This window comes from Chelonia mydas, chromosome 1 (assembly GCF_015237465.2).
Source record: "Chelonia mydas isolate rCheMyd1 chromosome 1, rCheMyd1.pri.v2, whole genome shotgun sequence".
In the NCBI taxonomy this organism is placed as follows: domain Eukaryota; kingdom Metazoa; phylum Chordata; order Testudines; family Cheloniidae; genus Chelonia; species Chelonia mydas.
In genome coordinates, this window is record NC_057849.1 from 78,810,577 (window position 1) to 78,837,685 (window position 27,109).

At 42.6% G+C, this 27,109-nt stretch overlaps 1 protein-coding gene across 24 annotated transcripts in view; it reads left to right on the plus strand.

Moving 5' to 3' along the window:
- Nucleotides 1-27,109, plus strand: part of LMO7 (LIM domain 7) — a 183,312-nt gene that overhangs the window by 46,222 nt on the left and 109,981 nt on the right. For all 24 annotated transcript variants that reach the window (XM_043534123.1, XM_043534145.1, XM_043534097.1 and 21 more), the window contains 2 exons: nt 8,872-8,942; nt 13,804-13,873. In XM_043534123.1, the coding sequence (XP_043390058.1) occupies nt 8,872-8,942; nt 13,804-13,873 (141 nt within the window). The remainder of the gene's footprint in view (nt 1-8,871; nt 8,943-13,803; nt 13,874-27,109) is intronic.

The following is a 27,109-nucleotide window of genomic DNA, read 5'->3' on the forward strand; positions in this document are numbered from 1 at the left end:
CAAATCCCTCATCCCTAGTTCCATCCCAGAGCCCGCACCCCCACCCACACTACGAACCCCCTCAGTCCCAGCCTGGAGCCCCCTCTTGCACCTCAAACTCCTCATCCCCAGGCCCACCCCAGAGCCTGCACCCCCCGCCGGAGCCCTCACCCACTCCCACACCCTTACCCCAGCCTGGTTAAAGTGAGTGGGGGTGGGGCGGGGGCAGAGCAGGGGTGTTCAGTTTTGTGTGATTAGAAAGTTGGCAGCCCTATCTCTTATGCATAGGAGGAGCTCCCCACAGAGATCCACAAATTGACTTTGTTCTCACCCTTGAAGTCCCTCTTTAAAACTTTTCTGTGGGTGTGTCTACATTTCATGCTGCTTTTGTTTTGTGTAGAGTACGTACCTGCGTAGCCCCCTAACATGATGTAAATAGCAGTGTAGCTGGTGGGGCATGCCTTAGGCAGCTGGCATAAAGACATACCTGAAGGGTGTGGGTATGTATGCGAGTACATGCCTATCCTTTGTGCTCTCTGCTCATCCAAGCTGTGACTACCTGTTTACACTATTATTTTTAGCAGGGTAATGTCCCACTGCCTCCCTGCAGCTCAAGTCTTTTTTCCCTTCCATAGGAAAAGACTCCCACAGAGGGGAAAGGCTCTGCCAGCTCCCTGTTGCTGGAGCCTTGCCTGCAGCAGGGAGCTGCTGAAACCTTTTCCAGCTGCCTCCCCTCTGCCAGAGCCTTTCACTGACACGTGTAGCTACACGCTGCTGTGTGGCTGCAGCTTGCTTTCATGTAGCTACTAGGGCTGTCAAGTGATTAAAAATTTAATCGTGATTAATCGCACTGTTAACCAATAATAGAATACCATTTATTTAATTATTTTGGATGTGTTCTACATTTTTCAAATATATTGATTGCAGTTACAACACAGGATACAAAGTGTACAGTGCTCACTTTATATTTTTATTAAAAATATTTGCACTGTATAAAAACAAAAAATGTATGAGGTGAACTGAAAAATACTATTTCTATTGTTTATCGTTTTTACAGTGCAAATATTTTTAATCAAAAATATAAAGTGAGAACTGTACACTTTGTATTCTGTGTTGCAATTGAAATAGATACATTTGAAAATGTAGAAAAACATCCAAAAATATTTAATTTCAAATGGTATTCTATTGTTTAACAGTGCGATTAATTTTTTTTTTAGTTAATCAGATGAATTAACTGATTTAATCAACAGCCCTAGTGGCTGCACATACACTACATGCTGCAGCCAGTGTTGTGTAGCATAGAAGTAACTGACCAGGGTGCCTGAAAATACAAAAACTTGACAATGATTAAGCAACTGATATGATTTGACTTCTGTTTATCATGCCTGAGTTATTGTTTTGTTGTCCTTCACTCTGTTCATTGCACCCACTGGTTATCTATAGTTAGTTGGATTGTAAATTCTTTGGGGAAGTGAAACTTTTTTTGTTCCATATTTTTACTGTGCCTAGAATGATGAGGCCCTGGCCTCATAATTCTAATAATAAATAATAGTGAGAGACTTAACAATTGCAGTTAAAGATTTTTGCTCCATGAGTGTTTGTTTTGATCCATTTTTAAGGCCAGTTTTGGCTGCAAGTCTCCCAAACTGTAATCATGTTTCATGACACTGAGTAGAGAAAAGCAAACTTCTGAATCTCTTCCCATTATATTTTATGTAGCAGCCTAAGAATAGGGATTTAATGTGAACAAAGTGATTATTTGCTGTTTCCTTATATTTCATGTAAGATATAGGAAACCATTTTGCAAGTTTTACACACACTTTCAAGAGGGCTGTCCTTATCAGAAAGCTGTTCATGTTTCTGCGAATACAGCTATTAATATATGAGACGAACTCCCTTATTGGTTGTTACCATTCATGCATTTTTCAGCATGATGTCAGATCTCATCTTTCTTTTTTACACGAGGAGGGACCATTATAAACATCTAGTTTGGACTTTCATAACACAGACCAAAGAACCTCGCCAGATATAATTTCTATGTCGAGATTGATTCTTAATGTATTCTTCTGTGCCATGTGTACTTTGTTCAGTTGGCCCATGGCTTTCAATAATATCCTCTGCTGGTCCAGAGTGGGTGGCTAGTCAATTCTGACCACCCCAAAAAACCCTTAGCAGGATGATTTGATGTGTCCCAGGCATTTTTCAGATTTTTAATAAAATTAACTGTGTGGTTTTCACATAAGTATTTTAAAACAATGTATAAATTAAGGATCGATTTGAAAATTAAACTGCCTGGCATCAGTAATTGCAAAGGTGTATATAAAGTGTGTATGAGAGGACACCTCCCTCCAAAAAAACCAAATTAATATTTTTTGCAGCAGCAGTTATTCCCGTGTGCTCATGCCCTCTCCTCCCCCCCTTTCCCTGTGTGTGTAAGTAACATAAAAAATAATCCCCTGACTGATATCCTTTTCATTTGTCTCTTCCCAAAATGCTGAAATGATACTAGGATATGTAGTCAGCAGGAAAAGAGAATAATCTGAAAAGAGATGGGGGTGTTGATGAAGTGCAGAGATGGATCATCTTGCAAGAACAAATCTTATTTCCTTTGGTATTTGGTAGGTCAGATGATATGCCCATGGTCTAAATGGTTGGTCATGTCCCTAAATCAGTTATGCCCATTACATAAATGCACCATACCCTGCATAACCTGTTTTAAGGACTAAGGATCAGAACATGTTGCAGACAGTCATAAATCTTATCCTTAACATCTGAACATGCTGTCCTATAGTGATATGTAACAAATAGGATGATATTGAACAGAGATGGTCATGAGTAATGAAGTGCTTAAATCACTTACTTTTTATTGACATTTCAAGTATTTTGATTCCATGTGTAACAGGGTATACAATATCATGTTATGATGTTACTTCACTTAAGGTGGTCTTTTCATACGGATTGTTACCATAATATCAAAATACATTTTTTTCCTTTTGAATTAAACTGTCACCCTAGTAATAAAGACCCATCAGAGGTAGCCAATTAGTTTAGATTTTTCCATACATGCAGTCTTTTGACCTGTGACACAGGATATGATCCTGGAGAGACACTGAAACAAGCCTATTTCAGATTGTGTGTGTGTGTGTGTGTGTGTGTGTGTGTGAAATTGCTTTTTAAAATAATTAATGAAACCAATATAGCTGAAATGCTAGTCGGAGAACATACAGTTTGGATGGATATTAATGTTAAGGAAGACTAGGCAATAAGCTAAGGCCCAGTGTGGCCTATAGTAGTTAGAAGTGTTTTAGCATAAGGGATGTCAGAATTAGCATAAGCAGCTTGACCTGAGTTTATAAGATTTAGTAACAACTTGTTTTTAACAAAGCACTTAAGTGCAAAAGAATAGTTTATGCTTGAAATAATGGATTTTCAGGGGATTTTTTTACTATGGGTAACCAAGAGGTTAACCGCATTAACATACCAAAAACACTGGGAAATGTCTGAATGGAGTATTGACCCAAATTTATGTCAGCAATCGAAACCCTGAGTATGGGTACCCGGAAAGCAACACATGAATAAGGAGCCAAGACCTAAGTAAATATGATCATGGGTGTGTAAAACCTGATGCATGAATGTTCACAAGTGAGACATCAGGAGTGAGTGAGTAGGTGGCAGCCCAAATTGTCGTCATTTCTTGTGGTGATCTCCACTTACTGTTCTTTATCTTTACTCTTGCCAGTCTCTGTAATGTTGTAAGTATGTCAGCATTAGGGATTGTTCTGTTCTGCACTGGCTCTGAGGCTGTAAGTATGCACAATTCAGGGGTTTGTTTGGTTATGCTTAAACCACAGAATCTTATTTTTCTATGATGTCAACTATACTTGCCTGTACTAAATACAACTCCATCTGTATGTGCTTCACCAATATCATCATCTTAATTAACTCTCTAAGATGCTGTCTGAATATAAAGAACCTGTTTGTGACAAGTGCATTTGCACCTTAAAATAATCCAAGGTTTCAAGTTAAAACATAAGGATACAATAATATGTTCTTAAATAACTTGCCTACAAACTTGGGCCTTAATCTTTCAGTCTAGTACTACTATGAAGTACAAGTCACAGCATAAAAATCAAGTATTTCAGCATTCCAATAGCTGAGTTATGTCTCCTTCCCACACTCTTTCCCCCTTCTCAATAGCAAAATGGGAAAAAGGGAATTCACTTCAGCAATTGTCAAGGTTCCTTCCCCTCTCTGAACTCTAGGGTACAGATGTGGGGACCTGCATGAAAACCTCCTAAGCTTACTTTTACCAGCTTAGGTTAAAACTTCCCCAAGGTACAAACTATTTTACCCTTTGCCCTTGGACTTCCACTGCCACCACCAAACGTTTATCTGGGTTTATTTTATTAGGAAAGTGTTGTTTGGAAACGTCTTTCCCCCCAAAATCCTCCCAACCCTTGCACCCCACTTCTTGGGGAAGGTTTGGTAAAAATCCTCACCAATTTGCATAGGTGACCACAGACCCAAACCCTTGGATCTTAAGAACCATGAAAAAAGCATTCAGGTCTTACAAGAAGAATTTTAATAGAAGAAACAGTAAAAAAGAAGTAACAATAAAAAGAATCACCTCTGTAAAATCAGGATGGTAAATACCTTACAGGGTAATTAGATTCAAAACATAGAGAATCCCTCTAGGCAAAACCTTAAGTTACAAAAAGACACACAGACAGGAATATCCATTCTATTCAGCACAGCTTAATTTCTCAGCCATTTAAAGAAATCATAATCTAACGCATATCTAGCTAGATTACTTACTAAATTCTAAGACTCCATTCCTGTTCTGTCCCTGGCAAAAGCATCACCCAGACAGAGGTTTTTCTTCTCCCCAGCTTTTGAAACTATCTTGTCTCCTCATTGGTCATTTTGGTCAGGTGCCAGCGAGGTTATACTAGCTTCTTAACCCTTTACAGGTGAAAGGATTTTTCCTCTGGCCAGGAGGGATTTTAAAGGTGTTTACCCTTCCCTTTATATTTATGACAGCAATAAAGTGCCATTCAGTTCAAGAAAGGATGTTGATAATGGAAACAGTGTAAAAACAATAATTCTTCCCACTTTCAAAGAATTAATAATTATAGGTTTTATAACAGATAGGTATTACCATATAAGGATAATGTGCTAGATGCTTCTCGGTATACTTACACTGCACAAGGTCTCGTCTCAGAAAAGTTTACAATCTAATATTAAAATTTAAGTAAAATGGGCTACTTCTGTTCTGAGACCAGTAATACATGGTGAACTGTGTAATGTGGAAAACGTGGTGTTTCTCAATCTCAAGCCATCAATTTTAAATTGCTCACTGAGGGGGCCTTTAAGTTAGCTATACATCATGATCAAGTTTTAAAGTCAGTATCCAGGATCTCTAATTTGGCCGTGCTGAAGTTTTATTTGAATGCCAACACCATTCTTGTGTAGCTTGAAAGCTTGTCTCTTTCACCAACAGGAGTTGGTCCAATAAAAGATATTACCTCACCCACCTTGTCTCCAACACTATTCTTTATTATTATAGTATTCAGAATCTCATAGTAAACCTATCTGAATTTAAAAATTTCTTAAAATATATCAGTGTGACAATTTTTCCACTAGATATATAGCACCATTAATGCAGATGCCTTAGGGGCTGTAAAAAGAATTAATTTAAAAGGCTAACATGTGTCTAGTGCAAACTGTCTTTTAATTTTAGATTTATAATTTTAACAAGTCCAGAAGTCTAATGCAAATCTCTGCATACTCCTCACAATGAAATCAGACTAATTTTTGTTGGAAAGTGTTGGGTCTTTTCCAGCTGCTGTCATGTGTCCGTGAACTTGGTGGTTATGAAAGGTGCTCCATTGACAGGTCTGGAGAATGAAGTTTTCTTTATTTAGAGAACAGGCTCAGCATAAGCAATGACAAGTTAAGATTCCTCACATTGTGCCACTAGAGCCAATTCTGTGTTCTGGAGGGACTCTCTCAATGAGTTAGACAGTTACTGTCTCAATGAGCAATGTATTTTTTGACTACTGCAGATAGGGTTGCCAACTTTCTAGTTGCACAAAACTGAACACCCTAGCCCTGCCCCCTTCCTGAGGCCCCACCCCTGCTCACTACATTCCCCCACACTCACTTTCAGTGGCTTGGGGCAGGGAGTTGAGGTGTAGGAGGGGGTGAGGGCTCTAACTGGGGGTGCAGGCTCTGGGGTGGGGCCATAAATGAGGGGCTCAGGGAGGGGGCTCCGGGCTGGGGCAGGGAGTTGGGGTATGGGATGGGGTGAGGGTTCTGGCTGGAAGTGTGGGCTCTGGAGTGGGACTGGGGATGAGGGGTTTGGGGTGCAGGAGGGGGCTACAGGCTGGGGGGTGGGGCCAAGGGATTTGGAGTGTGGAGGGTTGAGGCAGGGGGTTGGGCCGTGGGAGGGGGTGAAGGCTCTGGGCTGGGGGTGCTGGCTCTGGGGTGGGGCTGGGGATGAGGGTGCTCCAGGTTTGGGGGGGCTCTGGGCTGGGGCAGGTGGTTGGAGCTCCGGGCAGGGGTAGGCGGTTGAGGTACAGGAGGGGGTACAGGCTCTGGGGTAGGGCTGGGGATGAGGGGTTTGGGGTGCAGAAGGAGGCTCTGGGTTTGGGGAGGCTCGGGGCTGGGGCAGGGGGTTTGGGCTCAGGATTGGGGCAAGGGCTAACCTCAGGCGGCTTCTGCTCAGCAGCGCAGCGGGGGTCTAAGGCAGTCTGCCTGCCTGCCTATTTGTTCTGGCACCGCACTATGTGTGCCGTGGAAGCAGCCAGCGGTTCCTGGCCCATGGGAGTGCAGAGCCCTGTGGACTCCCTGCCTAGGATTCTGATCTGCTGGCTGCTTCTGGGGTGCAACATGGTGCCAGCCAGGACAGGTTGGGACTCTAGCCTGCCTTATAACCTCAGCACCACTGACTGGACCTTTAACATCCTGGTCGGCAGTGCTGACCAGAGCCGCCAGGGTCCTTTTTCGACCGGGTGTTTTGGTAGAAAATCAGACACCTGGTCACTCTAACTGCAAATGAGATTTTCAATTACGAACTTTTAAATTTGTTTGGAATTTCAACATTGGGATGTGCTTGGTTTGTGGGTTATAGGTCAATAAGTCATTGCAGCTTCGTGAAACACCCAACTGTAGCCACTTCGGTGTTGACTGGAAGAAATATCACATTTACAGTTCCAATTGTGGCTTTATGAATAAACTGTCCATATTTAAGTCCAAATTCTGCCCTGACTTTAAGTATGTACATCAACGAAATAGCAGACCAAGTGAGGATAAAATTTGCCCCCTAGGTATGTTACTTAGTATTTAACTAGATCGGTGCCTCCTGTCATTTTTGAGTTTGAATCATAACTACAACTCTAGGTCCCAGTCCTGCAAACATGATTTCCACTCTTCTAGAGTTCACTTTTACTAGCTAACGCAGGTGATTTAAAATTTAGTGTTTGCAGAATCTGGGGCCTAGTTTAATTTATGGAATACAAACTCTTATATAAACTGTCTATATTTAAATCTTTAATTTAATGTAAGTAATACAATCAATATAAGAAGAAAATGTTCCTCATTGTATGTAAAACAGGTTGAAAGAGAACAAGGTACTAAAATAAGGTTACGTGTATCACAAATGCCTATGAATGTTTGGGGAGGGCAGGGCGGGTGCTTCTACTTGAACTTGCTTTCAGATGTGTTAATCGGTAAACTTTAATATCTCTTAAAGTGATGTCACTAACCAGCTATAAGTCGATAGTCTCAAACACAAGCACACGCTGAAACCATTTTTTTAAACAGGAAAATGATATACGTTATCTAGAAGAACAAGTTTCACTATTTTTGTTACAAGATTGTTTGTTTGTTTTCTGAATGTTTATGGTTTTGAAGTTTCTTATCTAGAAGTCAACACCCTGTCTTCCTGCCTAGTTATTTGTTGTGAATTCTGGAATAACACATGACACCCTACCAAACAAACAGGAAGAGCTTCATAATGTATTCATTTTTCTATTTGATAATCTGTTTTGTTTGTCTCAATAGCCACTTTGGAAATAAACATGACATAACACAGTTTAAAAATAATTTAAAAACTTAACTTTCTGAAAGCTTTTTTTTAAATGTAAATTCTCATTTGGTTATTTAGGAACAATGATTTGAAGATAGTGGAACTACTCTCATGTTATGCACATTTATCGTTGCAGGATCAGGTCCTTAAAAGCTTTATATTTTTTCCATTTCCCCTTTAATTTACTAACTTCTCTTTCCCCACCTTAATTTTTTTTAAAAAGTCACATCAGTAAAGATCCATGACTCATCCTAGAAATAGGTATCAGTTTGGATATATTGAGTAAAGGCTGGATGGAATAAGTCAAACGTTGATAGCAAGCTTTAATTTCTCTTTTACAAATATAGTTGAAAAACCCGCTGTCTAGAAAATTCTGCACTCTACTATGTATCATAGTTTTAGAAAAGTGTGTGTATGCAAACTGAAAATAGCTGGGAAACATGGAAATTGTTTAGTTCTTCTGTTTCAAATTTACCATGCTTTGCACACTTCACAGCAATCGTTTACATTAGAAAATAACGGTAGCTATTCCCAGTGTGTAATTGGAAATTGGTTCATGCTGAAGGAGATGGAATTTCCTGATATAGTTTAAATGTAAACTCTTCTTATGAGGTATAAAAAACCAAACTTGCATTCCTTTGAATGTTTAAGTTTTTATTGATGATATTACTTCCAAAGAACTCTATGGATATAAATTTCTGACTGTGAAGTCCTGAGTCTTGTAATACTACTTCTCAATCTGTTGCTAGCCCGGTTGTAATTTATTTTTAAAAGACAAATTAACACTGTTATTTTCTTTATAGGCAGTCACTGGGAAAAGTTTTGGAACCAAAGATTTTCGAGCAGCTTTAGAAAACGGAGTCCTGTTGTGCGAGTAAGTATGGAAAATGTTTGCTATTAATGTAAAAACTGCATAGCTTAAATATATCATCTATTCACTAATGAAGATGAAATTGACCAATTTTTCTCTCAAATATTTTGTTCAACTGATGTTTCCTTGGCTGCAAACAATATCTGTCAGAGCAAATTAGATTAAATATTCTACTTGGCAGTCTGAGACCACACTGTCCAAGATGGAAGGTGATGGGAAACAGTAATATTCTCCAAGTGGTACTTACTATTAGAGCTGGGTGAAATTTTTCATCCAAATTTATTTTTAGCAAAAAATACTGATTTGGAAACAACAAAATAGTTTGTGAATCCTTGTTTTTGCCAAATTGTTCATATTTAGAAAAAACAAAAAACAACCAACCAAAACACACACAAACCAAAACCCTACCTACCAAGGAAGTCTAAACATTTTGATTTCTTTGATTTTTTTTGTTTTGTTTTGTTTCAAAATTCTCTTCTAATTTATTTTTGAAAAATTTAAAAATGTTAAAGCACTCTAAATCAATATGAATAGTTTTAGTTCAAACGAACCATTGACACTGATGATGTGGTATAAATTTTCCTCCTTTCTTCACTCACTTTATTGACTTAAATAATTGCACCATCAGCTTGACTATTTCTATGATTGTTCACTGTCCCTCGTAGCTGGAATGTTTCTAGAGGAAACTTCCAAGTTACTGGCATGGAGCTAACAGTGAGTCAGAGTAATAGAACTTTCTAAGGTGCCACAAGTACTCCAGAACTTTCACCCTGTCCCTGCATTTTTTTTTAAAGAAAAAGAAAACTCCAGCAGTGCAAGATCCCAGGACTGCAAGCAGCATTAATCCGCAAGGATTTTAGGGCAGGAGTAAAAGTAATCAGAATGCCAACAATACCGGGAAATATCTAGGTGGGAGCAGAAGAATTCCTAGTAGAATATTTTAAAAAAATAAATTGCACGTTGTGTCTCCAAATTATTTTTAGATGAGTTAGCATGGGGGAATATTAGTTTACATGGGCTACCAAAATATGTATTTCCAAGCCTTTAAGTTTCTCTCTGTACGTACCATAAACAATGATTATGGAAAGTGCAGAAACAGTGCAACTTGTTCTGCATTTCTCTCATTGTCCTTATTTGTTGTCTTCTCTCTACTTTCTGTCTTTATTTATTTTTTATTTATTTATTTATTTATTCCACTCTCTTCTCCTTCCCATCCTATTTTTCTGGCTGCTTCCTCCATCTTCCCCTGCGGGATACAGGAGTTGACCAGCAAAGTGAACAATGAATTATGATTTCTTAAAAGTAAAAACCACAGTAGAGATGGAGAACTTGTCCTTTCCTCATGCTGCTTCAATCAGATGTTGAGTAGAACAATGGTTCTCAACCAGGGGTCTGAAGCCCCCTGGGGGCCCGCAAGCAGGTTTCAGGGGATCCCCCAAGCAGGGGCAGTGTTAGTCTTGTTGGGGCTCAGGGAAAAAAGCCGAAGCCCCGGGTCATGAGCCCTGCCACCTGAGGCTGAAGCTGAAGCCTGAGCAGTTTAGCTTTGTGGGGACCCCTGTGGCGTGGGGCTCCAGGCAATTGCCCTGCTTGCTCCCCCTCCCCCAACATTGGTCCTGGCTTTTATATGAAGAAAAACAGTTGTTGTTGCAAAGGTGGGGCCGTGGACTTTTTATAGCATGTTGGGGAGGTGGCCTCAAAGAAAAATGTTGAGAAACCTGGAGTAGAACAAGAGCTGATGCAATAAAATACGTGGCTTATATCTTTTTAAAGTGTACTTCTTACATTGCAGTAACAACTAATTAGTTCAAAATGATCATGAATTGGAAACATTTGTTTTAAAAAACAAACTGAACAGTTAGATGGAGTCTTGGAAATATAGTGAGAGAGAAGTGTGGATTCAAAAACAAGGTGTGAGCTTTAAAAATAAAGCTAAAATGTTTCTTTCAGCGTTAGAACTCTGAACAGATATTTTCTAAAATCTTCTGCTAGCTTCATCATCCAGCTATACCAAAAGAAGGTCAGGAGACACTTGATATGGTTTTAATCCGGTCACAACTTTATTATTGTCTGGGACTACCTGGCAGATAAAATTGTACAGTGTAGGTAATTCCGTGTTTGTTCAATATCTACCTGGGGAGACTTCTGCCAGCCCCGCCTCTTTTTCCATCCAGGTTCCCCAGCCAACCAATTGCTGGGACCTTACTATTCCACCCCCCCTCCCCCCAAACGAGGGTTAAGGTGGGTGGGCTATGAGAAAGTGGGTTGGTTCCCTGCCGTGCCAGTTATAGGAGCCCTGATATGTGCCCCCTGCCACCTGGTTCCATTCCTTTAACCAACACCTCCATTTTACATCCTTTTCTAAGCCATTTATCTGGTCACTGTGTGCTTTTCCTATGGAGTACTTGCACTGGACGTCCACCCCACTCTTACACAATGAGTTGTGACACCATAGCCTAACACCCTTCCCTACTCACCATAACAAAGCCCTCTCTGAACTTGCTGTGGGGAAGGTGAAAAAAATCCCCTCCACCTATGCCAAGCTAGTGGTGAGGGAAAAATTCCTTCCCAGTCCCCCTAGAAAGCCATAATTAGTGCAATGCCCACAGCAGGTCCTCACCAAACCTGGTAATTTTTGCCACTTCAAGTGCAGGGAGGGTGAGTGCTGCTCCACCTGGTCTGGGGAAAAGGGACTTCTCCCACTGGGCTTGACCATTTTAAACTCCCCAGTCCTTCTGGTCCCTGGGGATGTGTCAGCATCACTACTCTGACCCACTCCCCCTTTTTGCAGCAGCTTCTGAGCCTTGCTCCACCAGCCCGTAAAGCGCTATTCCCCTGCGCTATTCCCCTGCCAAGCACTATTCCCCTGCCAAGCCAAACAGTGTCTCCCCCTTCCTCCCCCTGCCCCGACCCCGAAAGGTGCAGTGTGGTCATTATTGTCATGTTTGGCAAAATAATGGAAGAATAATTTGCACTTGGCAGATGGGAGCTCTCTTCTGAAGCTAATCGGCTTAACTCTCATTAATAGCCGTATGCAGTAAAATACATCTTGAAATTAATTCTGCTGAGCAGGCTGCCTTAGCATACAACGTTCTTTTTTTAAAAAATGCTTTCTGAAAATGTAGTTACATTGCACTATCTTGTTCCAGTCTTCATTTAAGATTTATAGATAGCTTTTAAATTATTTCAATTTCATATATTCAGAGGTAGAAGGAAAGGTGGTTTTATGAGTAAAATGGGCAAAGTTTTCCAACTACAGTATTTCCACTGTGGTACAATAGGGGGCAAAAATTCAAATAGTAAAATAAATACTAGACTACTAAGTTGTTTCAGAGTGGCTCTGTTGCAATGGTTGAGGTAAAGGAGACTGAATTCTCATTGTAATACATTGAATTTGCTGTGGGTAGTCCAGAAAGGTAAATCCATTTAAGTCATACTACTTGTAGGCCATCCCATGTTCTAAACCACCTGCACCAAAAACAGACAAATGAAAATGTTGCATTCAGAAGCTAAAAAATTCTTTGAAAAGCCACCCAACTGTATGTTTTACATTTTTTAAAAAAAAAAAAAATCTTCAAATGCTCTTATTTTTAGTGACTACTTACTGAAATGTTGAGATATTAATACCAATAGTCCTGAAGCCTTAAAATTCCACCTGATTTTCAAAAAGGGAAAGTATCTTTCTTCCTACCCTTCCCATCTCATTACTGGAATTTAATAGTTTTTCTATGAAATCTATACTGCAGGGGCAAGTAATCTGTGCAGAGCAGGTAGTTTTAAGACCTTGTTTCTGCAACTGCATCTTTATGTGCATCCCACAGAACTGTATGGGCATCATTGGTGCTCTGTGCAGATGCAGTGATCTGTCCACATGAATGCAGCAGCAGGATGAGAGAGATGCAGGACTAATGAATTATATTGAATAAACCACTGAGCCATTTTCCCTCCCTCTAGTTATTCCAATCCTTTAAAAAAGGATGTGTTTTGCTATCCTAATGATTTAACTTTTATCCTAAATAAAGTACAATTGCATGACATTTTTATGATAAAAATATTATTTAATTATTCTCCAAGGGAGTAATTGGCTCAATTGCTTGACTATGTAAGCATGAATACCTGACTTGCACATATATGCTTAAAAGGATGCTAGTTACATGCTTTTGATTTTGAAAATCAGGTTCTTGAAGGCTATTTTGTATTGTGAATGACATAATGTATTAAAACTGAGTCTTACAGACTTCCATTGGGTGTGTGTTTTAGACAAACGTAAGCTTTGAAGTATTTAACATTGAGTTTTGACCATATCTTAAAGAAATGTTGGCACACTTTTTTAGTGATAACCCTTTTTTTCTTTGTGCTGATTATAAAAGACTGGCTATTTGTGTACAAACAGCCATTTTACAAACATTAATTTTCTTTTTCAGTTAATCTGGTGGTGGTGATTATAGTGTGTGCAGTGCGAACTAAATATTTTTCAGCCTGAAAATTAAAATACTGGTATCTTCTCAACCAGAAGAATTTTTTTAACAGAAGAGCTTAGATTCTGATGAAAATCTCCACTTTTGTGGCAAGAACCTGAATCCATTTCTTTCCCTTACCTATGCATTTCTTATTTCTTTTGTGCCTTCTCTCTGCCATTCTCAGCAGTCTTGCTTCTTGATTATGTTTGTGACTGATTTGCTTTTTATGTTTGGAAAGGCTGAGTATAAACTTATTTTAGATCCTCTTTTTAATAGGTTCAAATTTAAATCAGAAATATGTAGAAACAATTTGTCACAAACATTTTTTTTTTTGTATACCTAGGGTAAAATGTTAACATTATCGCATAATAGCATATCATATGGTTAATGTTTTCATTCATTTTTAGTTTGATTAACAAGATCAAACCTGGCATCATTAAGAAGATCAATCGTCTGTCTACTCCAATAGCTGGTTTGGTAAGTAATACAATCATTTCCAATATCTTCAGTGTCAGTGTAAGATTTCTCTCTGATTTTAAAGTAACGATGCCCTGTACTTTGTGTTTTATGTTTCAATCTATAATTATTTTTCTCTGGTTACTGGTGTACAATAGCTACTGTTCTGCAATGTCTGTTGTACTATGCATATAGGTCTGTCTATTATTTGTATTGTATTTTGGCACTGTTACCCATCGTTGGTGCCCAAAAGAAGACTAAAAAGCATGGCTCCCTGGCACAGAGCAAAAGTGCCATGGGCTATCGGGCAAAGGACCTGCTTCGGCCTGCCTGGCCACTCTGGAGCCACATGCTCACTCCTTGCCAGCTGGGACCCTTAAACCCATGAAAGCTCGACTCCCAGGAGCGGCTTGGGACCAAAAACCCTGGCAACACCAACACCTTCACAGGCTGTTCCAGTGCCAACATAGCACAGGCCTCCACCCACATCATCAATGCAGCATGTGCCCCAGGAATTGGCAAAGGCTCCCTAAGAGGGCAAGCCAGCCACTAAGACCCCTCGGGGGGGCAGTGGAGCGCCGCCAATCCCCCGAGACAAAGCAGCGCTCTCTGCCTCCACGCCACAGGTTGCCAGAGTTGCAGCCCAGACACTTTGGGGCTCGTCCGTGCTCACCGGTGCCATGTTCATGGTCACCGCCGTCTTGATGCAGATCGCCTAGAGCAAAACACTGGTCTCCATACTATCGATGCCACTCACCCTCTAGGCACAGGTCCTAATCGCCTGCATATTGGGAGTGCTCCTCGTCGCGTCTCTAGTCCCCCCCGGCACCAGTCCTCTTGATACTGGCACTGACCAGCTTGCTCTGGGCACCGGTCCCCAATGGCGACGGTCAGCAAGCAAACCCAGGAGTTGACGGCCACACCATGGTCACCGGAAGGGGATTCCTCCAGCACGGAAGCCCAGTTCAGCCCCTTGCCTAGTGTGCACCGGCACAAATAGGCACACAAGGCCGCTTCAACGGCGCTGACTTGGCAGCACGGCCAGTGGCCTTATTGAGGCACATGAGGAATGCCGGTTATGCCGATGCCCCCTTTTTCACCGCTCATCAGCTGCCACCTCAGAGCAGCAGCTGGCATCACTGATGGCACCGGGCTCAGTGCACAAGGCACACCCAGTGGTCAAAGCAAAAGGAACAGTGCCTACCCCAAGCCCCCCTCCCCCACGGGGGAAGATGCCCTGGAACCTCCCTACAGTGGTGCAGTTATCGTCCTCATCCCCAGATAAGGTGATTGCCGGACCCTTGAGGGCAAGCCTGCTTGACGATTTCAAGGAACGTCAGGCCCTATTGTGTCGAGTGACCGAGAACTTGGGCCTGGAGGTGGAAGAAATGATTGAACAGACATACATCTTGTTTAATGTTCTGTCAGCCTCCACTCCAACCCATGTCACACTGCTAGTGCACAGTAGTGTCCTTAAGGTTTCCAAGGGTCTCTGGCAAACTCCTTCTTCCATTACTCCCACCTCAAAGAGGGCCAAAAAGAAGTACTTTGTCCCAGCCAAGGCGTTTGAGAACCTCTATACCCACCCTCCCCCAGGCTCACTGGTGATCTCTGCAGCCAATGAAAGAGACAAGCAGGGCATACCAGTTTGACCCCAAGAATAAAGAGGCCAAATGGTTGGATCTGTTTGGGACAAAGATTTATTTGACGGCCAGTTTGCAGTTTTGGGTGGTGAACCATCAGGCTCTCTTTGGCCGTTACAACTTTAACTTATGGGACTCCCTCCATAATTTCAAGGAGTCCCTTCCACATGGTTTGGCTGCCAGGTGCTCCCTCCAGATGGCATGGGATGTGGTGGACTCGGCAGTCAGGGTGGTCGCGTCAGGAGTGGTGATGAGGCGCAGCTCCTGGCTTCAGACTGCAGGTCTCTCCCAGGAAATGCAGACTTCCATCCAAGACCTCCCATTCAATGGGAATGGTCTTTCTTCAGACTAGAAGGATGCGAGGCTGCGTGGGCTGAAGGCACCAGGGCCACCCTTCGCTCGCTGGGAATACATACGCCGCAGCCTGTGACAAAGCACTTCTGGCCGCTGCCTAGGCCTTGGCAGTCTCAACAGGGACCTGCAAGAAGGGACAGAAATGCTATCGTCCATCTTCCACCCGCTCACCCATGCAGCCCAATCCACAAAACACTCCGGGGGCCAGAAGCCCTTATTTTGAAGGTGTGGGCGAGAGCATTGCCCCAGTCACCTTCCAGGATCCACCCCACTCTTTCCTCAACCGTCTTTGTCCCTTCTGTTCGGCCTGGTCCCAAATCACCTCAGACCATTGGCTCCTAGACATAGTGTTTCATGGTTACACCCTGCAAGGCCAAAAGTATAAGCAGGTTCAAAAAAGAATTAGATAAATTCATGGCACATAGCTCCATCAGTGGCTATTAGCCAAGATGATCAGGGATGCAACCTGTGTTCCCTGTAAGCCGCGCACTTGCATGGCCACTCGGGAGAGATTCAAATGCTGCCCAGCTGATTAGCAGAGCGTGCAGAGCTGGCAGCATGTATTCGGGTGCCCCTCCCCAGATGTTGCTCTGTCCTGTAGCTGCTCCTGGGACGCTCCTGCTGGCTGTGCAGAGTGGGGATGGGGTGGAGTGGGGGGTGCTGATATCAGGGTGTCCCCCTGCCCCCGCCCCTGTATCCCATATCTGCAGAGCAGGGGAGAGGGGACACAGCCTGATTCAGGACTTGGTACTGCTGCGATGAAGGATGAGTGACTGAGTGCCTTTTACGCTGTTTCTGAGATTTCCCCAGCAGCCAGCTCACACTCACACTCTAATTTTATTCTTTCAAAGAGTGTTATTTTAGTGTTTTGACTGATCTATGCATTCCATAATTATTTCTCTTACATTTAAATTTAATTCTTTGAGTAGTGAGTTCTAAAATGCCTAACCTGTCCTTGGTGGAATAATTATCCCTATGGTAACTTTTTAAAATATAAATTATATCTAGGTTTTTTGTTTCTACTGGTGGCGCATATCTGCACATATCAAAATTTATTTCACACATGGATGAAAAAAATTAGAGGGAACATTGGATGCAACCCCATGGTCTGGGTATCTCTTAGCCTCCGTGTGCCAGAAGCTGGGACATGATGATGGGATGGATCACTCAATAAATTGCCCTGTTCCGTTCATTTCCTCTGAAGCATCTGGCCCCAACCACTGTCTGAAGATAGGATACTGGGCTAGATGGACCATTGGTCTGGCATAGTATGGCCATTCTTATGTTCTTTCTTGCAAATGGAATGCAGAATGTCTGCAGTTACTTTCTATGTTTTAAAAAACATAGAATTGTAAAAAACATATCAGCAGTTTTTTGGGCAAAGTATGTAGCTCTTAAGTCTCTAGAGGAGGAGAAGGAGCTATGAAATTAATTGGTTAAGATGCCATAAAGTTGGGATAGCTTAATATGTGTACTTGTGAAAACTATGGAAAGCCCATATATCTGTTTCCATATGAGATAAGTGCATAGTGCATTAGTGGCTTTCATCCTAGAAAGGCTATTGGTTTTACTCATATAAATAATTTTGTGCTGAACTCTTTTCCCATCAAAAAAAATCTAAGGAAGAACTTAAGTCAAACCAAAATTATCCTTGTGGAAGACAGTACAGTTACTCTGTTAGTAGCTTGACTGACTAAATGGCATTGGAAGCAGCCAATAATCCAAACCAGAAAACCATGGAATAGATTTCATTTTTGTGGTGGCTTAACTTCTGGCTTGAATCATCACTGAAATATTTAATAGCTAACACATTAAAGCTGGTGTATATCTTATTATTATTTTAGATCAGTTCTAAGAACTCAAGGTTTGCAGGCATATTTTTTGTTTGCTAGCGCAAAAAGTGGAGTGTCACGTTGTTTTTAGGAATATAGCTCTCCCTGACCCTGCACACACACATTTTGTTGTGTTGTAGCCCCTTCAAGTTGCGTTACCGTTCCCATTGAAGATCTTAACAAAGAGTTTGAGGGAAAAAATGAACATAACAAAGCAAGATTAGCCATAACATGGGGTGAATATAGGCACAATGCAGCTGGCTAAAATTATATTTAATTAAGAATCTCTGAAAAATCCTGCCTCGAAAAACTTGATTGAGAAATCCTTTTTTAAATGATGGGAGTCTATCATAATTACAAATGTACTGCCCTGTTAATCAGTACAGGCCTGATTTTTTTTAAATTGGGTCTTTTTGCTGGTATCCGCTGGTAAGCAAACTTTTGTGTATGCAGTTTATGGTACTAACAACCTAAATTCTAACCCTTATCTGTGTTAGTGAAATTCACACAGAGAACCAATCATGTTCTCTAAGCTGTGGGGAGAGGTAGCTATGTTGGAGGGTAGGGATAGGGTCTAGAATGACCTAGACAAATTGGAGAATTGGGCCAAAAGAAAGCTGATGAGGTTCAAAAAGGACAAGTGCAGAGTCTTGCACTTAGGATGGAAGAATCCCATGTACTGCTACAGACTGGGGACTGACTGGCTAAGCAGCAGTTCTGCAGAAAAGGACCTGGGGATGAAAAGCTGGGTATGAGTCAGCAGTGTGCCCTTCTTGCCAAGAAGGCTAACGGCATATTGGGCTGCATTAGTAGAGCATTGACAGCAGATCGAGTGAAGTGATTATTCCCCTCTATTCAGGACTGGTGAGGCCATATCTGGAGTATTGTGTCCAGTTTTGGGTCCCCCGCTACAGAAAGGATGTGGACAAATTGGAGAGAGCCCAACAGAGGGCAACAAAATTGATCAGGGGGCTGGGGCACATGACTTACGGGGAGAGGCTGAAGGAACTGGGCTTGTTTAGTCTGCAGAAGAGACGAGTGAGGGGGGATTTGATAGCAGCCTTCAACTACCCAAAGCGGGGTTCCAAAGAGAATGGCGCTCAACTGTTCTCAGTGGTGGCAGATGACAGAACAAGGAGCAATGGTCTCAAATTGCAGTGGGGGAGGTTTAGGTTGGATCTTAGGAAACACTGTTTCACTAGGAGGGTGGTGAAGCACTGGAATAGGTTACCTAGGGAGGTGATGGAATCTCCATCCTTAGAGGTTTTTAAGGCCCGGTTTGACAAAGCCCTGGCTGGGATGATTTAGTTGGTGTTGGTCCTGCTTTGAGCAGGGGGTTGGACTAGATGACCTCCTGAGGTCTCTTCCAACCCTAATCTTCTATCCTTCTGTGTTTATCCAAAGGAAGGAGACTATATTGAACATAGTTACTTGCCACCGTAGGGGTTCAAGACAGGTCAGTGAAATCAAAAATGTAGAAATTACAGATGGAAAAGAGCTACTGGTAATCAACTCTATATCCCACCAGTTGTGGATTACTCCTTACAATATTTACTTGTGCTTTGTCTAGCTGTTTTTAAATTTTCAGAATAATGGGACTTCCATTGCTTGGAAGCACTCAAAGTATTAGAAAGTTACGAATCAGTCTTTCCTGTTGTGTTTTGAAAATATCTTCATAGTGCCTATTACTCCTCCCAAAACTCCTTCCTCCACTTTATATTGTTTATTGGAGTATGCTGTGTGTGCGCGTGTCTTTTTTTATATCCTATATGGCCCCTATTACTGTAGTATCAGAGTGCCTCACAATCTTTTCACGTGTTTAGCTTCATCACACCCCTGTGAGGTAGGGAACTATTATCCCCATTTTACAGATGGGTAACTGAAGCACAGAGAGACTAAGTGACTTGCCCAAGATCATGCAGGGAGTATGTAGTGGAGCTGGGACTTTAACTAAAATCTCAGGCCAACACCCTACTCCTGGAGATCTTCTAGTCTCATGCTGCCACAGCCTCTTCATCAGGTGCACCATGTCATACTCAAACTATAGAACTATATTTCCAAAATACTTCATGCAATCTTCATCTCAGGCTGCTCACGTTGGTCTCGCTCACGGCTTGACTGATAGAAATGCACAGTTACTATTTTTTTTCAAGACTGTGGCCGTTTCGAAATCATTTTCCTTTGGAGAAAAAAACGTAGTGGCTTGAATGCTCGTTTTCCCTTTGCCTTTCTCACAGAATTCCTTCACAGGTTTGTTTTTGCTCTGATAGAACTTGCCTGATCTGAAATGCAAATATGGTATGAAGCTGACATGCTTAGCTGTGGTTAAAGAGAGGGCTGGTGATAATTGTGTACTAAAGAGTTGCCCAGAAATTTTTCAGTAGGATGTTTTAATGAAGGTCTGAAGGCATCGCATGTGCTTGACTGTGCAGCAGAATTTTATGATTACTAGCTTTAAGATTATATTGAAAATAAACTTGTTGAATATGGTAAAATAAACAGTGAAAGCAAAAATAATGTTCTAAATTTCACCTGAAATATGTGCTGTTGTGTTCTGCCTGTTGCAACAGGAAACTGATGTGCATATTTTTATGTACCAAATTCTTTTCTGAATGGACATAAGTCAGTTGCTATTGTAACCTTTTAGCTGTATTCTACTTTTAAAAAAAAAATAGGTGGGATTAGTTTTTTAGTGGGATCACTTTTATTTCCAAGCTTTTTTTTAGTCAGTTGAAAACAAGCTATAATTTTCATGTCTAGTTTCATTATATTGCTGCTTAGAGAATTTGGGTGTGCCCCACACAGTTCAGGGATAATCATGATGGAAGGATAAAAAAGACAATAAATGGTATATTTGAATGATTAAACACTGAAATGAAAGTTGGGCATTCAGGGTACGTCTACACTGCAAATAAAAGAGCCATGGCTGAGACTCTCAAAACTCAGGGTCAACTGTCTCTGTCTACACGGCTAAAAATAGAAGTGTCGACATTCCAGCTCTGGCTGAAGGTCAGGATCTGAAACTGCTGAGGGAGGGGTGGGGGGTCTCAGAGCCCAAGCTCCAGCCTGAGTGGCAGTGTCTACATTGTTGTTTTTAGCCCCTTAGCATGAGCCTGAGGCAGTGAGCCCACGCTCTGAGACTTGCTGCTGTGGGGTGTTTTGCAGGGTAGATGTACGCTCACTGGCCATAAATGTCTATGTGGTCTTAAACCTGCTTAAAATAAATGTTATCTTTTGTTAGAGTAAGATAAAGGATAATTCAACACAGTGTAACTTTAGCGCCCTGGTGGCCAAGATAAGTCTGCTCTGCAGGCAGCTATGGCCAAGAGAAAGCATGAGTAGGAATGCATCAGTGAAAGTCCCTTCCATCCCAGGGCCACACGCACGCGCAAGAAAAGTACAATGAATATAGGAAGGAGAAATATTCACCAAGGGATGAAAGAAGAAAAATGGGGAAATATTAGGGGAGCAGTAAAACAGGGATGCATTCAACTCAAGGCCCAGTGGTACCACAATCTGAAAGGGCAGACACCAAGCAATGTGTCTGCACACAGAGTTCAGGAGTCCTGGGCAAAGTTCCAATCTGGCAGTGAGTCTTGGGTGCTCTTACTCATCTTTGGCGCCAGTAAACTTTCTCCAACAAACCCCTCCTGTGCCCTCTTCTGCTGCTCTCTGCAAAGCTACACAGAGCAACCACCTCCCCACTTAGCTAGTAACAGCCTCCCTCCTTATTCCCAATGCAGAGTCACAAGCCTCAGTACTCTCAGCCCCATGCAGCTTTGGGCAAGAGAAATACTGGGTCCAGCTCCAGTCTGTCCTCATCAGGCGATTTCTCCCTGGCACAGTGCTCCTCCTGGCTCCTGTCCTGGGGTATCCCTGATTGGCTGCTCTGTCCCTCCCAGGCTTCAGGCAGGTTTTTGCTTTGCTTCACTCTGTGAGGGCCTGCTTGCTGCAGCCACACACCCCCTTGCTCTCTCCTCCCCACTTCCTCCTTCTGGAATAATCATCACTCCCCGCCTCAGGAAAAAGATTTTAAATGGGCCATGCTCTTAAAGCTCCAAAGGGGTTACAATAGTATTTCTTGCCTCACAAAGGTTTGAAAGGCCTGAGCTGCAGCTTTCTAGGGAGATTCCATTAATATTGTTTTGGGAGGAGGAAACTTGGGTGAAGGATTGAGGGAAAGGTTCATACCCTTAATGTAATGATTATAGCGGAGTTTCCCAAGGTGTGGGGCATGCCCAGGTGGGATGAGTGCAAAGAACTAGCTTGGGGGGGGAGGATGTAAGAGTTGGCCTTTAACACCATATTTCAGGGTGGAAGGTGGGTGCAATTAGTTTAGGCTTCCTGAAGGGGGCTCAGCTGTCAAATTTCAGATGCACAATTTAAGGGATGGGATAAAATAGTGAGTTCAGTAAGGAGCTGCCAGTTGTTGAAGTGATTGGAAATGAGGCTCAGTTATTCCCTGGTGTAACTCCATTGCAGCTAAGGTAAGAAATACCCCAAAGTGCTTAAAAATCAGCACTGAATTAAAATATTAGCACCAGACTGGTGTGTAACTTTATTTTTGTGTATCTTCACAATTTTGATTTGATGTAAACTTCTGGCCTAACTTTTGTGTTTTTTAACTCAAGAAACAAAAGGGCAAGCTCATTCTTTCCAAACATCTGCAGAATGAAAGTTACTCAGTATTTTTTGTGGAAAAAAATCATTATTTTTTCAACCAGCACTAGTCAGCAAGCTTCACTTTGTGGAAACTGTGACAGTAGTGTATTCTGCATAGTTCAAGGGGAATGACTGTACTGTACTCCTTTCCCCTGTGTGCTCTGAGGCAAAACAAAACTTGTTTATCAGTTTTGAAGCTGGGAGTGCATTGAGTAAGGACTGAAGCAAACACAGGACAAGGGTGTGGATAACCTGGTGGGTGGGTGGAGGGGAAGGCCTCTGGAGTTGGATAGAGTATGGGAGAGACTAGAATTCAGCCCTGCCTTTGGCATTTCTTGTCCAGTCCCCTGTCTGAGCCTGCGTGCCCTTCTCCATAAATCTTGTTGGTTATGTGGGAGTGCAGCACACTACCCCTGCTGATGATTAAGACACCTTTCTGCATTTGGTGAATACATGGCCAAACCAGAGGCTAGAGTGCTATGGTTAACATATCCTGCAGCTCTTCTGGCCATGTGCTTCAGGCAGAGCAGAAAGCTATTTGTAGTGATTAGAGTATACCAGTAGTAGCTCTTCCATTTTGTTGATGGGGGGCTGACGGGTTGGATCACAGAAACCCCCTTGGGACTACCACCTGATGTGCCAAGACTATTTCTGCCCCCACTTTCCCTGCCAGCTTGGGACTCCATCACCCTGTCTTGCTGAGCCAGACACGCCAGTCTGCTCCAACACAGACCCAGGGTCTGAACCACGTGCCCCAAAGCTGCAGACTTAACTGAAAGCAACTTAAGAAGTGTTCCTGTCTTTGACACTCAGATGCCCAACTCCCAATGGGGTCCAAACCCCAAATAAATCCTTTTTACCCTGTATAAAGCTTACAGAGGATAAACTCATAAATTGTTTGTTCTCTATAACACTGATAGAGATGCACAGCTGTTCTCGCCCCCCCCCCCCAAGTATTAATACATACTCTGGGTTAATGAATAAGTAAAAAGTGATTTTATTAAATACAGAAAGTAGGATTTAAGTGGTTCCAAGTAGTAACAGACAGAACAAAGTGAATTACCAAGCAAAATAAAATAAAACACGCAAGTCTAAGTCTAGTACAGTAATAAAACTGAACACAGATAAAAACCTCACCCAGTAAGCTTCCTTTTACAGACTAATCTCCTTCTAGTCTGGATCCAGCAATCACTCACACCCCCTATAGTTACTTTCCTTTGTTCCAGTTTCTTTCAGGTATCTTTGGGGGTGGAGAGACTCTCTCTTTAGCCAGCTGAAGACAAAATGGAGGGGTCTCCCATGGGCTTAAATAGACTTCCTCGTGTGGGTGGAGACCCCCTCCTCTCTCCTATGCAAAGTCCAGCTCCAAGATGGAGTTTTGGAGTCATATGGACAAGTCACATGTCGATGCATGACTCAGAATTTACAGGGTAGCAGCCATGGTTCACATGCTTCCTTGAACGTCCTCAAGTAGACTTCTTGTGTGGATTGAATCATAGAATCATAGAATATCAGGGTTGGAAGGGACCCCAGAAGGTCATCTAGTCCAACCCCCTGCTCGAAGCAGGACCAATTCCCAGTTAAATCATCCCAGCCAGGGCTTTGTCAAGCCTGACCTTAAAAACCTGTAAGGAAGGAGATTCTACCACCTCCCTAGGTAACGCATTCCAGTGTTTCACCACCCTCTTAGTGAAAAAGTTTTTCCTAATATCCAATCTAAACCTCCCCCATTGCAACTTGAGACCATTACTCCTCGTTCTGTCATCTGCTACCATTGAGAACAGTCTAGAGCCATCCTCTTTGGAACCCCCTTTCAGGTAGTTGAAAGCAGCTATCAAATCCCCCCTCATTCTTCTCTTCTGCAGACTAAACAATCCCAGTTCCCTCAGCCTCTCCTCATAAGTCATGTGCTCTAGACCCCTAATCATTTTTGTTGCCCTTCGCTGGACTCTCTCCAATTTATCCACATCCTTCTTGTAGTGTGGGGCCCAAAACTGGACACAGTACTCCAGATGAGGCCTCACCAGTGTCGAATAGAGGGGAACGATCACGTCCCTCGATCTGCTCGCTATGCCCCTACTTATACATCCCAAAATGCCATTGGCCTTCTTGGCAACAAGGGCACACTGCTGACTCATATCCAGCTTCTCGTCCACTGTCACCCCTAGGTCCTTTTCTGCAGAACTGCTGCCTAGCCATTCGGTCCCTAGTCTGTAGCGGTGCATTGGATTCTTCCGTCCTAAGTGCAGCACCCTGCACTTATCCTTATTGAACCTCATCAGATTTCTTTTGGCCCAAACCTCCAATTTGTCTAGGTCCTTCTGTATCCTATCCCTCCCCTCCAGCGTATCTACCACTCCTCCCAGTTTAGTATCATCTGCAAATTTGCTGAGAGTGCAATCCACACCATCCTCCAGATCATTTATGAAGATATTGAGCAAAACCGGCCCCAGGACCGACCCCTGGGGCACTCCACTTGACACCGGCTGCCAACTAGACATGGAGCCATTGATCACTACCCGTTGAGCCCGACAATCTAGCCAGCTTTCTACCCACCTTATAGTGCATTCATCCAGCCCATACTTCCTTAACTTGCTGACAAGAATACTGTGGGAGACAGTGTCAAAAGCTTTGCTAAAGTCAAGAAACAATACATCCACTGCTTTCCCTTCATCCACAGAACCAGTAATCTCATCATAAAAGGCGATTTAGATTAGTCAGGCATGACCTTCCCTTGGTGAATCCATGCTGACTGTTCCTGATCACTTTCCTCTCATGTAAGTGCTTCAGGATTGATTCTTTGAGGACCTGCTCCATGATTTTTCCAGGGACTGAGGTGAGGCTGACTGGCCTGTAGTTCCCAGGATCCTCCTTCTTCCCTTTTTTAAAGATTGGCACTACATTAGCCTTTTTCCAGTCATCCGGGACTTCCCCCGTTCGCCACGAGTTTTCAAAGATAATGGCCAAGGGCTCTGCAATCACAGCCGCCAATTCCTTCAGCACTCTCGGATGCAACTCGTCCGGCCCCATGGACTTGTGCACGTCCAGCTTTTCTAAATAGTCCCTAACCACCTCTATCTCCACAGAGGGCTGGCCATCTCTTCCCCATTTTGAGATGCCCAGCGCAGCAGTCTGGGAGCTGACCTTGTTAGTGAAAACAGAGGCAAAAAAAGCATTGAGTACATTAGCTTTTTCCACATCCTCTGTCACTAGGTTGCCTCCCTCATTCAGTAAGGGGCCCACGCTTTCCTTGGCTTTCTTCTTGTTGCCAACATACCTGAAGAAACCCTTCTTGTTACTCTTGACATTTCTTGCTAGCTGCAGCTCCAGGTGCGATTTGGCCCTCCTGATATCTTTCCTACATGCCCGAGCAATATTTTTATACTCTTCCCTGGTCATATATCCAACCTTCCACTTCTTGTAAGCTTCTTTTTTATGTTTAAGATCCGCTAGGATTTCACCATTAAGCCAAGCTGGTCGCCTGCCATATTTACTATTCTTTCGACTCATCGGGATGGTTTGTCCCTGTAACCTCAACAGGGATTCCTTGAAATACAGCCAGCTCTCCTGGACTCCCTTCCCCTTCATGTTAGTCCCCCAGGGGATCCTGGCCATCTGTTCCCTGAGGGAGTCGAAGTCTGCTTTCCTGAAGCATTGGAGCATTCCAAGATTAATTTTCCTTTAAGTGTTTCTTGATTGGGTACGTAATATGCACATTCCTTTCTCCTGAAGCTGACCAAATGCTCTACTAAGGCTGCTTAGAAATCAAGCCAGTATTCATAACTACAAATACAAAAATGATACATGCATACAAATAGGATTAATAGATTCAGTGGATCATAATCTTTACAGAGATATGTTACATGGCATATGTAGCATAAAACACATATATACATACATAAGCATATTTCCATAAAGCCTTATGGGAGACACCATCACAGGGGCTATTAATTGGGAGGGAGGGCAGAGGTTGCTATGCCTCTCCAGGTCAGTCTCTGAGAGAGACACATCATCCAGAGGTTGCAAGAAAAAACTTGGTATAAAACATCTTCAGGTAAGAGGTCTCGCATTTTCCTCTGATTTTTGTTTGTTTTTGCTTTTTTAACATCAGTCCATGTTTAGTGGGCTTTTGTCTGTCTCTCATGCAGGAGGGACTCACACCAATAAAACTGCAGAATAATTTGGCACATGTAGATATTGTCCCTTCTCTCCTGACTTTCCCCAAGTTTGCTCTTCCTTACACAGAAGTGCTCAGCTGGACACTTTGCCCTGTTTAGCTAGATTTTCCAGTTAGTGTAGTTATGTGCTCTGGCAATGAGTTTCTGGGGTGGGGAAGAAGAGGGCAGAGAACAATACTCTAAATGCTCAGCTTTTTGGGAAAGCCTACAATTTTGCTTGTGGTGGTGCTGAGAAGGGTCTTGGAGTTTCTTGCCCATAGGGCTCTGAACTTTGAGGTCCAAGTTCACATTGCTTTTCTGTGCTTGTCTGGGAAATGTTGCAGTTTCATCCAGGTCAGTTATCCTTTGACAAGCTCTGTTTTCACAGATCACACCTCCCAAACCCTGTCATGACAATTTGTCCTGTTTTCCCTTCTGGCCAAGGCAATCTCTGGAGGTGCAAGCACAACTAGAAATTCCCAATACCCACCCACCAACGATTTAAAAAAAATATACAAACACAGCTGCAGTTAAGAGGAAAAGGCCTATCTTCTTTTAACCCTGTCTATCATGTTCAGGGCAGCTCTGGCTCACTTTGTACCCACAGTT